Source organism: Vulpes vulpes, chromosome 1 (genome assembly GCF_048418805.1).
Source record: "Vulpes vulpes isolate BD-2025 chromosome 1, VulVul3, whole genome shotgun sequence".
Lineage (NCBI taxonomy): Eukaryota > Metazoa > Chordata > Mammalia > Carnivora > Canidae > Vulpes > Vulpes vulpes.
In genome coordinates, this window is record NC_132780.1 from 40,980,092 (window position 1) to 40,994,446 (window position 14,355).

The 14,355-nt window shown below is 46.2% G+C and overlaps 1 protein-coding gene across 4 annotated transcripts in view; it reads right to left on the reverse strand.

Annotated features, from left to right (window-relative positions):
* Positions 1-13,560, reverse strand: part of LOC112922087 (guanine nucleotide-binding protein G(q) subunit alpha) — a 307,767-nt gene extending 294,207 nt beyond the window's left edge. The window contains exons 1-2 of one of the 4 annotated variants that reach the window (XM_072762711.1): positions 13,543-13,560; positions 12,739-12,938 (exon numbers count right to left, since the gene is read on the reverse strand). In XM_072762711.1, coding sequence (XP_072618812.1) covers positions 12,739-12,874 — 136 coding nt within the window. In that variant the 5' untranslated portion in view covers positions 12,875-12,938; positions 13,543-13,560. Of the gene's footprint in view, positions 1-12,738; positions 13,144-13,538 lie in introns of those variants that run through there. The other 3 variants (XM_072762718.1, XM_026001512.2, XM_026001513.2) reach the window with 3 other exon arrangements.
* Between the last annotated feature and the right edge of the window lie 795 nt (positions 13,561-14,355).

Consider the following 14,355-nt stretch of genomic DNA (forward strand, 5'->3'; position numbering starts at 1 on the left):
ATAGAGCCCAGGTAGGGCTCTGCTCAGCATGGAATCTGCTGGTCCCTCCCCTCTGCTCCTTCCCCCACTCATACACTCCCTCACACTCTCTCTCCCTCTTAAATAAATAAATAAATAAATAAATAAATAAATAAATCTTTTTTTAAAAAAGAATATTATACAGCAATTCTAAATATTAATATGAAGTATATACAGCCAGAAAATGCTTACAATATCATGTTAAATTACACAGTACGATTATACCTTTGTAAGAAACATATCAAAATAAAACAGACTAGAAAGGATCACACGCACAAAAAGAAAAAAATCACGTTTCTTAGTTTAGTACACTTTGGATAAATTTATGAATAAATTTTAATTTTTTTTCAAACTTTGTGTAAACGATTCCATTATTTATAATATTTCAAAATCACTGGAAAATGAAACACAAAAAATATTATTGTATACCTGAAACTAATGTAACATTCTGTGTCAACTATACTTCAAAAAAAAGTTAATGCCCTCTAAAAAAAGTTATTAACATAAAACGGACTGCCATTCTCTTGAAGGCCAACATGAAAACAACAATGTATTTCTTAAGAATATAAGAAAATTATTTTTTTCTTTTTAAGATTTTATTTATTTATTCATGAGACACACAGAGTGAGAGGCAGAGACACAGGCAGAGGGAAAAGCAGGCTCCGTGCAGGGAGCCTGATGTGGGACTCGATCTCAGGACTCCAGGAACATGCCCTGAGCCAAAGGCAGATACTCAACTGCTGAGCCACCCAGGCATTCCAAGAAGGTAAGAAAGTCCTTAAGTGGAAGAAAATAAACATTTCTTGATTCAAACTCTGTCTATTGAATACAAAGGTTATTCTCATCATTAAACTGTACTATTTTAGAAAACAATCATACCACCAAAGGATATCTATCTCAAGTGCTCTTATTTCATTCCAAAAAGAAAATAAAATACAATATAAATCCAGGTGGTAGCATACTGTTTGAAGATACATTATATAAAGAAAGAATATATTTAACAGAAAAAAACAAATCATTGTGTTACCCTATGACCCAAAATACTGGGATGCACAATGCATTAATTAATTCTGGGAAGGATATATCATAATTTGAGTAGCAATTCACAGACTCTAGGGATTTAGAAAACCCTAGACAAGATTCTCTGTTCCCTTAATAAGCATAGCCTGGAGTGGAAAGCCCTAGAGCAAATGTGTTTCTCAAAGGACACTGCTGGTGATTTTGATGAAAATATACTGGAGTCAAGATTTCCTAAGAAATAGTATTAATGAAGTCCTAGGATTTCCTCCATTAAAATGCAACCTTTTGTCAAGAACTGTATGGAGAGGGAAATACGAATTGTTTGTCAAAAATCAAGCAACATATAGATATCTTTCCTCACAGAACATGGGGAACTTTGGGGACTCATCATTACAAGAGATGGATATATGCCCAGAATATTTTAGTCATTTCTAATGTGCTCTGTGTAACATCTCAGATGGTGACCCAACACATAATAGGAGAAACTAGGATGCTCATCCCATTTATTAGTCCCTGAAGACATCAAGGCACTTCCATCTCTAGAATCCGTGTTCCCTCTACACTTGACTCCAAGAGGAGCCAGTATTATGGTAGTTTATTAGTTCTTGACCCATCAAGACTTGATTGGTAATAAAAATAGAGGTTGATTTCAAGTATCTTTTGTTTCAGCACTCCCTAGTTCTGCTTTCAAATTATTCAAAATTATTCCAAATATATTCGCCTACATTTTGAGTGAAGAAATCCTCATAAGTCAATTTCTATCATCGACAAAGCCCCTTCTGAATATTGATTATAAATGGAGATAGGCTTTAGGGCCTACTGAATAATCCACTCCTGGGGTTTGGATGTGACAGCCCAGAATGTGACCAACTCCTAAGAGAACACACCAATTGAAAGGTGCCTTTCTCAGCTAAAATTACAAGATGACTTCTATATTACGTGCCTCCACCTGAGTGTGAATCCACTTGGCAAGAATCTCCCAGGCTACTACTTATCTACTTTTTGCCCTGTGCAACTGGCAGGTGCTCTATTGTAGGAGAAGCAAGCCAGGTGAAAGCAGATTTCCTGGACAAGGATCTCTCAAGAGACATTCTAATAACCCACCAGCAGATTAGCAGAGCTCTCAATACAGTCACAGATGCATTTCCATCACCTTAAATAGCTGCCAGATTCAAAAAGAGAGAGAGAGAAGCCATGTCGTAAGTTTCCTTTATAACGTGTGAATGGTTTTTCTGGGGACACAGCTTGACACAGGCGTTCTGCACTTGGTCTATGTAACCACCTCTGGGAGTGGAAGGTCAGGAGGGAATGTAAGCAGCAAAAACTGCTACTGTACAACCTAGCCTGCGACACTTGCTCATCTCCCACCCCGGGATCCAGGAGAGGAAGGCTCATGAGATGTGACAGTGATCAAGAAATGCAGCAAGGCAGTGGAGCTGGCAAGCTGCACTGGTCCGGGCTCTTTCTGCAAAAAGACACCAAGCCAAAGAAAAGGGCACCTCTCCTTTGTTCTCCAGAGTCTAGCAAAGACATGACTGCTCCACCCTGACTAGCAACCACACCCTCTGCCCAGCCAAGTCCCGCTAGATCCCCCACTACTCTCCTTCGCCTGTGACTGTTCTTTTCCTCGGCACCTGCCCAACTCCAAATCTGCAATCCAGCTGAAAAGATCGTGAGGAAGAGGCCATGGCTGGGAAGAAAGCAGGGGTCGGTAAATGCCAAACACCTGCCTGGCACCTCCAAAGGAATTAGGCTCTTCTGTGGACCCAAGCTGAGAGTCTAACTGTTCCTTCTTTGGTCATGGAGCCGTTTCTCCAGAAGGCAGTTGCGGGACACAGGAAGTCGCCTTCTTGAAGTTTCTCTGACATGGTATGACAACTGAGGGCAGTTCAGAAAAACAGGCCCCTATCTGTTTTTCTGGTTTCGATGAAAGCCCCAAGGAGGGTCGGGGGAATGGGCAAATTCATGTTAGAAAAAATAGACGGAAATGGTATATCCCTGAGTTAATTCTACATCTTCCCTGGAAGGCCCTAGAAAAGGGACCCACAGGCTCCAAATACAAAGCAGTCCCTCAAAGGTGCTCCTCCGAGGTGTATGAGGACTCCTTATGCCCAGGCGCCAATGACCCACCTGCTCTCACTGAGAAGTGCAGCAATGGGCTTGGGCAGCAGAGATTCTCTGTAAGTAAATGAAAAGCATTGCTTAAAAGCCAATGAAGGAAAAAAAAAAATAGTAGTAGTGAGTCGAAGGCGGTGGCCTCACAGTACCTAAGAAAGCACCCTGGCCTAAGCCAGGCAGTGCTTGAACACTGCGCCCAGCCCTCAGCCTCCAGCTCGTGCCTGCCAGGATATCGCCCTTCCTGCAGGAAGCCGGAGACCCATGCTGATGTGACAGGCGGCTTTTGATACCATTCCCTGTGAAGGCAGTCAAACTATCAGCAGCAGGCCAGGCAGCATGAGGGGCGGCTCTGGACAGACTCCCTAATGCATCCACACTCTTCCCCAGAGCTGTGGGAGCCGCCTGCAGGGAAGCTCAGGGTTTTTTCAGAGGGGACAGAGAGGACAGGGAGGGCGGCCAGGACTCCACCAGACCTGCCGGTGCCTCCCGGACCGCCTGTCACTACTGGAGAGGGCTGGGGCTCAGGCCCCCTGTCCGCAAAGAATTTGGGCCGACATGGGCCAAGATGCCAGAGCTGCAGAGGGAAGGCACAGAAAGTTTCAAGATTCAAACAGCCCTTCGATTTGGTCCCATCTCATCATTTGACAGGTTTCTATAAAAACAGTAAAGGCACAAATGAAAGAAAACACCTTCAGGTGAGTTCAAAGAGATAAGCAGGAGTACTTGACTTCCCTTCAGTTTCAGGTTTTAGATTTTTAAAAATCCACATAACTAAACCAATATGCAGAGCTGTGGGGGTTATGTGTTTAGCCGAATAAACTTTCACCGTGCCAGTGGGCTATTGCTTTTGCATGACTTACCAATTTTCAAAAATACATCACAAGCGTTAGAAAAACAAGAGTTAAAACACCTAACAAGTACCCTGGCATTCTTTTAAGGGCAAACTAGAAACAAGAATTCAAGTCATCCTGTATTATTAGAACAAGTTACAGGAAATGGGTCAGCTCTTTAGGACAGAAGGAAGACTGCATTTGCCATCTGCAGAAAGAACATATAGTATAATGAAGCAGCTCTGAAAAGTGTAGGTCCTAAAATATCAATTTACACCGTTAGAAATTAACATTGCATCGTTGCCTTAAACAACAACAACAACCCCCAAAATCTACTCAGGCTGCCTAGGTATAACAAAAGCAAAGGCCTATGCTAATGCTATCCTAACTCTCTGTACAGAAATACAAGCAGAGAGAGAGGTTTTAAGGCTCTCAAGTGACTGGGATGAGAATGCTCAAGTCATGAAATGAGAAAGATTTTGCTATTACTCAACACAGGCCTACAGCACCTTCCTCCTTTCTAGCAAATGCACTGCACTCTATTTTGAAACCCCGTGGCACATGATAGCTCAACACTCACTGGCTCGCTCACTCTCTGCTGGTAACCATGAACCAATCTCCAGTCTATGCTCTCTGAAAAAGGAAGGAGAATTGTGTGCATTTTATTCAGTTAACAACGTATTTTTGTTTTGCCGATTAAACTGTTGCTAAAGAAAGTTAATCATCTCCCAAAAGCACACTCACGAGTGTCCTTTTAATATATTAAAACACCCAACTTCCCCTCACCAGCTCAGAGCCACATGTTTGAAGGAAGCCCCAACTTGGAAGTTCCCTAAATCGTAAGGAAATGAGGATGCCAGGCAAGCTAAGGAACTCGCACTGGAAGCCCTGCAATTAGAGTAAATGGGTGGGTGGTATCTGCATTGAAGGGTTATCTGGGAGGCCTGCAGCCCACAGCTGGAATAGTAGAGGGGGGCTAAGACATGGGAGCACCTGTCTCTAGAAACAACTCGTCAGTTGCAGCCACCAGGAAATATATCGAGGGTGCCACCCATCACTCTGCTAGCTCCTACAGCAAAAGGAAATGTAGGAAAGGAACAATTAAAAAAAAAAAAAATGAAGATTTTTTTTAAGTTTTAAAAATACAAAAAAAAAACAAAGAAAGAAAAACACCTTCTGACTTTTTAACAAGTAATGGCGAACAAAGGAACAACAGCAACAAAGAAGTCGGGATTCCGAGAAGAGGTAATGAATTCATCATTTCGGTTCAGTTCTCTAAAGGGAAAAAACTCAAGGCTATCTCTTAGGAATATGCAGGAATAGGTTTCTAAACATCACTATTCACTTCCTGCAACAGAGCCAAAAAGACTCGCTCTTGCTCTTTTTAATTTGTGGATCAATTATCGTTCCCTTCTGTGAGGTTTCAGGAATATAAAGGCATTAATAACATCCTAGTTCCCAACTGCCCCACAATCCATTACACACTTCCTTGAAACAACTACTTTTGTTTCTAAAGCAGTCAAACCGCTTGCCATCCAAAATTAATCCTGTAATAAAGGTGCATGGAATTTTTGCATTTCAAAGGACTTGTGTGTGTAACAGTTTTCTATTCAAACTGCTGCACAAACTGCCATTGGCTTTTCAACCTGAAACAGTATGTGAATGTTCAACTGAATAATTCTCTCGCTAGACAAGGAATGAGAAGCAAGCATGGGGATGAAGACTACTCCAGACTATTCCAGTGTTAAAACAGAATTCCTGGGAATCCCTGGGTGGCTCAGCCGTTTTAGCGCCTGCCTTCGGTGCTGGGCATGATCCTGGAGTCCTGGGATCAGGTCCCACATCGGGCTCCTGCGTGGAGCCTGCTTCCCCCTCTGCCTGTGTCTCTGCCTCTCTCTCTCTCTCTCTCTGTGTGTGTGTGTGTGTGTGTGTCTCATGCATAAATTTAAAAATCTTAAAAAAAAACAACAGAATTTCTTTCGTTGTGGCCTAGGTGGCCCCCCAAAACGGCTAAGAGGAGACCCTATGGATGGTACCTGTTAGACGAGAGCAAAAAGTTTACCTTCGAGGCCTCCAACTGCTCTTTCTTTGGGGGAACCTGGCTGCCCACCCCGCCCACACCCTCCTATGCCACAAGGCCTGGGATCCTGACAACAGGATCAGGGCACATGGAGCCAGGCCGTGCGCTGCGTCAAGACACAAAATAACAAGAGCCACTATCTTTGCCTTCATGGTGCTGCCAATCCAGTTAGAGCTCCGGCCAAGTGGTCAGTAATCATTTCTCACGGCGAAAGGCAAAAAAAACAATATGCGCCAAGGAAATAATTCTCAAGATCATCTGCTTTCCCCAGTTGTGTAATCCCCGGAAAAGCTTCTACAATGGCCTTCAGATTATTTTGTTTTTTTCTTTGTATTAAGAGCCAATAAAAAAGCCAATGCCAGGAAGGATAAAACTCAGAAGGACATGTCCATCCGAGGGCGTCAACTGAGAAACAACAAAAGCTGTGAAAAGTGCTTGTCGTCTTTCCTGTTGACAAATAAGAAATAGGAGCGTCTCACACAGCACGTTATTTTGCGTATATTAGGTGTTTAATGCTTGTTCATTTGACCAGTATTTTGTATGCAACTGTTCTTTCAGAAGATATGCCTGTTTAAAAACTTAAAAAAAGAAATGGAGGAAATGTTTATTTTCCAATAACTGGCAAACGTTTGTGGAATAAATGAATTTGTAATAATACTCATTTTGTTCTTAAAATTCAACTGTGAAGGCATTTAACAAAATATTCTGCACTGATCTCAGAAATGATGGCCAGGTATAAAGGTCAACCCCAGAGCCATTAAGCGAATTCAGATTTCGGATCTCAGCATCAAAATATGGATATTTATTTTTGTTTATAAAGTCCGGACCCACAACCACCTAGGATTTGTGAACTCATTTCCGACAGCATGGTTAGGTCCTTTTCTTCCTCTTACTACACGTTAGATGAGAAATCTGACAGATTTTTACATATTGGTAACATAACAAATCAAAGGTGATTGTCGAACAACTTCCTATAATTTTATTAGTAACAGCTGTTCACACAAAAATCCTGTTTGGGTGTGAGAATAGCTCTGTCTCTAATGTTACTCCATTCGGCAGAACAAGAGGAAACATTCACGGTTTACTGTAGTCAGTTATTGCTACAGATTTAATTACCAACAATCACACATTTTACCTTCCATTGCTACTTCACACTTGCCTTGGACTATTTCTGCAAAGATCTTAACATTGCTGAAAAGCCATTATAAAAGTTTCCTTCTGAAACCAGACCTCAAATTTGTTGCTACAAATACTTGTATTTCCCTCAACCCAAAACATAAGAGTCTAGAGGAAACAGACTGCCTCCCTCCACCTTCTTAAGAAGAAAGCAATCCTAACCTTCTTAAAATGGCTTCTCCTTCCCAAGAACCATTTGAGCTACCTATTTTTCCTCTACAACACCCAATCAACAGTTCCATTAATATCAACAGATTTAATAACCTCCCCTTAAAGAAAAATTAATATGAATGCCGGAATCAAAACCATCCTTGGAAAATCTAGTTCATTTCTTCTCAAGTGTAAGTTTGCCTGGATCATGAAGAAAAATCTGTTCCTTTTTTTTTCTGCTAAGTTTAGCATAGCACACAGCCTCACAACTGTGAAAGCTGTTTCGGGTCCTTAAAAAATTCATCTGTAATAAAAATCATAACTATGTTCAATAGGCACCTCTGAAAATTGAACCTAAGCCATCTCTTATAAAGTGGAGAGGGGCTGTTGTTTTGTTGTTGTTTTTAATGAAAAGGAGGCTATCGAATTTATTTGTAATAAACAAAATGGCCACTATAAATTACTCTCCTGGTTCTCCTTTCTAAATTTACCCCCAAAATATCTGAATCGATATACAGGGGACAACTTCACTGTAGAGTATGGTTTTAATGTATGCCAAAGTTCCCACATGAAGAAATAACATGTAAATAGAAGAATGAGTTACATGGCAGATCTAGACAACGAATCTATGTGGCTCAAGGCAAAAATCTTACTCTGAAGCCTTTGCTAATACTATAGTCAGAGCTACAACTCTGATTTTTATGAGGGATGCTCTCATTTCACCCTTCAGATATAAACTATAAGTACTTTGTTTTAAAGAAACAAGAAAAGCAGAAAGAAAAAGAGGAAATGCATCAAAATAATTCCTGACATTTAGAAACAAATTTAACACTTGGAAACGAAAAGCATAGCAAAAATAAAGCTAGTTGGTTTTAAAGCAGTCTCATAAACACTCTTATTTTGGTATTTCCAAGGAGATGCTGTTATTAGGGTTCCTTACAGGGACCCTTGCATTGTGTGGCCATCTAGGATGGCCACTAACTTCTAGGTTAATTCAAACCATCGACATCCCCATTCTTCTCCAGTGAACTCTGCAGAGGGGTCGTGGGGCGGGCGCTTTCATCCAGATCCGCTTGAATGAACTCACCATACAGTCTAAATTTGCCAGGGAATGCCCAGCCTTCCAAGTCCTCTCCTGCTCTGTAACTGTACAGTTTTTAGTACATGTGTATACCCCTCCATTAAAAATAGTCCATCTGCAATTCTTAAAACTCTGTTATTTAATCACTGTGGTACGCATCTAACTGTATAGATAAATCATAAAAATCTGTGCAGCTGCCACCACACTCTGGAGAATGTAAAACTCATTCTGTTGAGTGTATCATGCAGAAAGTGTATGGCCAAAAGATGACAGGGTTAAATTAGCTTCTATACAATAAAAAGTAATCAAGATATGGAATGGTTTCTTTCTTTTTTTTTTCTTTCTTTTTAAACTTTCATACTTTAAGCATGACTGTTACCATTCCCAAATACACCCAGCACAGAACTGTAATACACTGGTTCAGTATATGATGTAGCATCTTACATTAACACTTCCTATCCTGGAATGCACGTATATTCAATTGGCTCAAAGAGTCACATACAATTTTGTGACGATCATGATTTTATCTGCCACCCATTAAAAACATTACATACTCCTGTGTCTCCATAATTTATTCATTATTTCATGGTCCCAGTTTCTATCAAGAGGGTCATAAATAAATCTACTCACTCAACAAGTACATATTGAGAGCATGCTATGACTCAAGATACTGTGCTAGAAGTTGGGGTTTAATAGTGAGCAATATAGACACAATCCCTACCCTCCTAAGGGTAGAACAGGAAGAAAATCCACAATCACGTATGCAATTCAGTTAGAAGATCAAGAACTTACATTCTTCCATCTAAGACTGGCCTAAACTGCCTGTTGTCAATAGGTGGAATCCAATCAATTATAAACATTTGCTAAATGTTCCTGTTTGATGATTAAGATCTAAAGGGTAAAGATTTTAAAAACATATAAAATAAGAACAGGTTAACAGGAAAAAAATATATATCTTCAAAGAACTGAAAAAAATTTCAGCATGAGTATCTGTGACTAAAAGCAGGGATTCAAAGCCACTTATATACAGACTTAAAGACACATTAGTATTAAATACTGTGACCTATGTACTACAGATAGAAATATTTAGTATTCATAAATATTGATCAGTTAAAGTAAATGTAACATATTATACACTCACAAGGCACAGAAAAACTTAAACCAAGTTAAAATAAGGTATTCTCTTGCAACATGTGTGTAGAATATAAAGTTTTCTTTGAGGTGTCAAAGAAAAACACTCATGTAAATAAATTCAGAAAATGGATGTGGTCAAGAAAACAAGAACTCATTATTAAACATGGTATTTTACAATGGTAAGTTTCTGGGTTCATTTAAAAAAAAGAATAAAAATCAAAATATATTAATACTATAGAATTTAGAATACACTGGGAAAATTGCTGTGTATGTATCAAAACAGCCCAAATTTCACAGCTATTCTTTCATGTAGGCAGGAAACCACTACTTTCTCTTTCTCATGTTTTCATATTATTAATATATAAAATAAAATAAGAATGTGAATGCAAAGGTCCCCTGCCAGATAAATCCATTTCCACTAAAATGGAGTCATGCCTTTAACTAAAATTTACTTTGAAAATAATTTTATGCTGAATGTCATTTAAACATAAGAGGAACCCTCCACTTAAATAAGGTAGTTGAAAATATTGATAAAGCTTTAAACTGTGAAAGGATAAATCCTATAACCTCCTTTGGACAGGTAGGAACAGGAAGTTTCAGTGAACTCATTCAAGCAGCTTGACAGAAGAGCAGTTCTTCAAAAAAGACTTCCCCAATACTTTGCCTGCTTCATATCAACCATCATCTTTCTCCTGGATTCAAAAAAATCATGAAATCACAAGCTCGCCTCCCCACCTACATTTCGTAAAAAACACTTACTGTAGAAGTAGTATAGGCATCAAACTCTTTATGCTACAAGTGCAACACATGCCTAGAACATGAAACTCACAAATCTTAGATGATGCCTAGGGCTCTTATTTCTAACAAAAAGTTGCATAATTTTTAAATGTTACTGATGAATGTGGGTGCTAAATTACTGTCATATTTTTCCACCACTTCTAATAGGCCATATTTGGGGGCTGGGGAGAGGCTGTACTAAACCCTACTCAAATATCTAATAAGGGAAAAAGTTCTATCACTCTAGCAGAAACACCGTTTCACTTTTTGCTCATAAAATTATCTCCTCAAGCGCATTTTTAAAGCACCTTATGTTATTTAAATACACAGTATGTAATTAAGTGTCCATATATGTGTATTTGCCTAAAAGTCTTCCTCCGAGACATTCAAACTGAGGCCTTCAAACAGACAAACCCCCTGGGTTCTCACTCAGCAGTTAGGAACCTCAAGCTGTCACATTTCAGACAACAGGGATGGCTTGGGAGATCTCAAATGCTGTATTCACAGCTAACCATAAACAAAGACTGTAAACAGGGAAAAAGAAAACCCTTTCTTAAGTATCTGTAAAACACATGCTTTCCCCCTTTATCATGCACTTACACACTCTATGCCTATTTCTCTTCCCCTCTCTATTTTTCTCAATCTCGAGAATTCGCAACATATTCAATTACACATTATTCAGCCGTTAGAAGTAGCCCAAAATGAGAATAAAACACTTTTTAATTTTCATTTTTCCAATTGCAGTTTTCCCCTTCCCTGGCTTCATTCCCTAAAGCCCACCTCTTTTATCCAGCGCTCTGCCTTCTGTTCTTTATAAACATGTGCACATTTATCTAATCTGGTTTCAAGATGAAGACATAAAGCATGGCATGTGAGTTAACCATTTGTAATTATTTGTGATCATTATATTTTGTTCCCCTTTGTAAATGATCCAGTAGATAAGCACTTGAGTCCCAAAGGCAGCTGGTTCCCTGAACCAGGAGATGGAATGCTCAAGAAAGAAGCCGCATGCTTCCCGGATCTGAATTGACAATACAATATTTCTTTCTTCCAGCCACGTCTGAGGAACATATTTATTATACACGCAAATATCTTGAACACAAGTGCAGACATTTTTCAGGCCTGTTACTGCAAAGCTATTTGCTCTTCCTACCACCATAGCTCAGAGTTATGTCACGCTGGCTCCTATGTGTACCCTGATCCTTGATTGTGAACATTCTCTCAAAGATAATTATCAATAGAATTCCTATTTGAGAAACAGCCTTTTCTTGATAACTTAGTGCTAAAAGGGCTGGGGCTTTTTTAGAGATCAAAGGGAAATTTTTGCTGTACACTTCCCGTTTTCCTTCCAGCCCAGATCCCAAAGATATTAAAAATTGCTGTCCGTTTTAAACAAAAGGTTTCTATTTGTTTCCGTGAGAGTAACTGAGAGGCTGCGCTGGTCTTCAGTAGTAACTATTGTGAATTCAGGCCTGCATCTGGGTTGCCTCATTAAACAAAAGAAGCCCGTCGCTGTCAACAACCACACAGCACAACCCTCGCGTATCCGTCCTCTTTATCTGGAAGGAATGGTGCAGACGAGAAGCCAGCCTGTCACCAGGCACTGGTCAAGAAACTCCAGGGTCCCTCCTTCCGGTGGTCTGGTGGCCAGAGCACAGCACTTGCGTGACACACCTGAGCTTGCCCGCCCCCCCCCCAGACGTAGCCCCCTTTCTTCGGAGGGCCGACCGCTGGGCTCCCTCATCATCGCTCCTCGGGAATCCGGTCGCGAGTCCGCCCACCACACCTGCCTCTGCTGACCCCAGGAAGCACTGACAATGGATGCACGCGGGCCTCCCCGCCGCACGCTGTCGCCCAACGCGCCCCAGCTCGGCTCGCCACCCTCGGGCCACACACACCCCCCTCCCCTCTCCAGCACCGGGCGCCGCGGCCAGGACGCTGGAAGTTCAGCCCCGCTGCCCACCTTCCACCCCCGCGCCTCTCCCCGGAGCGGTCTGCGGCGTAGCCGAGGCTCGGCAGATAAACGCCCGGCGCGAAGGCGCAGCCCTCGGGGACACCAAAGGCACAGGCCGAGGCCCGGGGCAGGGCAGCCCCGACCCGACCCCTCGGCGCGGAGTCTGCGCGCGTGTGGGCGCGCGCGGAGGGGGTGGTGCGCGCGCCCGCGCCCGCGCCCGCGCAGGTTAGCGGCTGGGGGCGCGCCCGCCGAGGGTCGGGGCGAGGGTCGGGGCGAGGGGCGAGCGGCGGGCGCCCGCGGCCCGGGGGCGGGGGCGGGGGCGGGGGGGGCGCGCAGGCCCGGCGGGAGGGCCCAGGGCGGCGGGCGGCGGCGGCGGCGGCGGGCCGCGGGCCGCACTCACCGAGCAGCAGCAGCTTGAGCTCCCGGCGGGCGTCCCGCTTGTCCCTGCGGAGCTGCCGCTCGATCTCGTCGTTGATCCGCCGGGCTTCCTTGGCCTCCTCGCTCAGGCAGCACGCCATGATGGACTCCAGAGTCATTCTTCCGAAGTGCCTCCGCTGCAGCCCCGCCGGCACCCCCTGCTCACACGCGCGCACACACACCCTCCCGCCCTCGCTCCCCCGAGGCAGCGGTGGCCGCCGAGCCCCCGCCGCCCGGGCGCGCGTCCGGGACGAGCTCGGGGAGCGGCCGCGGGGGCCGAGGCCAGGGCCGGGCACCAGGTGGGCCGGGGGTGCGGCGGGAGCGGGCGGCTCCGGCCCCGGAGGCGCGAGGCGGGCGCGGGAGGCGGCCGCGGGCGCTGGCTCGGGGGGCGCGCGAGGGAAGGCCGCCGCGCCCGGCCTCGCTCAGACGCCCGCGCCTCCTCGCCTGGGAACGGGCGGCCCGCCTCGCCCCCCGCGCCGCCGCCGCCGCCGCCGAGGCTCCCCGAAGCCCTGCGCCCGGCGGCGAGAGCACATCCACCGGGGCGTCCCCGCAGCGAGCGGCCGCCGACGGCTCCCCGCCGCCCCTGCCCCTGCCCCTGCCCGCTCCCCGCCGCCGCCGCCGCCTGACACGGCTCCCGGGCGCCCTGGGCCCTGCCCGCGCCCACCGCCCGCCGCGCGCTCCGCCGCCGCCGCCGCCCCCGCCCCCGCCCCCGCTCCGCCCCGCCTCCGCCGGACGCCCACCCCCGGCCCGGCTGCTCAGCGCTCGCCCTCCCCCTCGCCACACACACACATTTTCTTCTTTCTCTGAACTGGAGCACAGATCCGGGAGGGAGGCGGCGGCGGCGGCGGCGGGGGTGGGGGAGGCGGAGGGGCGGAGGGGCGGAGGGACGGAGGGAGGGAGGGAGGGGGCGGGGCCGCCCGGCCCCTCCTGCGCCGCTTCCCTGGGCTCCAGCCGCCGCGGCGCGCCTCCCGGGCGGCTCTCGCCTCGCCTGCCGCTCCCCGGCGGGGCGGCCCCTCGGGCTCCGGAGGCGGCGGCGGGCGCGGCGGTCACGGCCGCCCCCCGCCAGGGCCCGGCCCGGCCCGCCCCGACCTGCCGCTGCCCGCCGGCCGCCCGGGCGTGGTGGAGCGGGAATATGGCGGCCTCGGGCCTCGGGCCTCGGCGGGGTCGCGGGATGCAGCCGCCGCGGGCCCCCGGCCCCAGCCCCCCGTGCAGCTCCCGGCCCCCCGGCCCCGGCTCCCGGCTCCCGGCTCCCGGCCGGGTCGGCGCCCCTCCGGCCTTCCTTCCCGCCCCTGTTTCTAAAACGCCATTCGGCGAGAAGAGTATCTGGCGTCACCTCTGACCCCACTTCGGTCTCAGGACCTGAGACCACTCGGTGGTGCAGAGACTGAGGAACGGGGGGGCCGTCACGGGCTCCGGAGGGGCGGGGGCGGGGGGGGGGTAATAGGCCCCACTGTCCGCAGGGTTACCCCGAGGTGGAAATGGAATCCTGAGCTGCAGACCGAAGCTGCCGACCTCCCAAGAGCTCCTGGCGGGCCCAGGCGTCCGTGCCGTCGGGGTTGGCTCCGGGTTAGTTGCAAGCTCCTCTCCTGTCCCCGAAAAG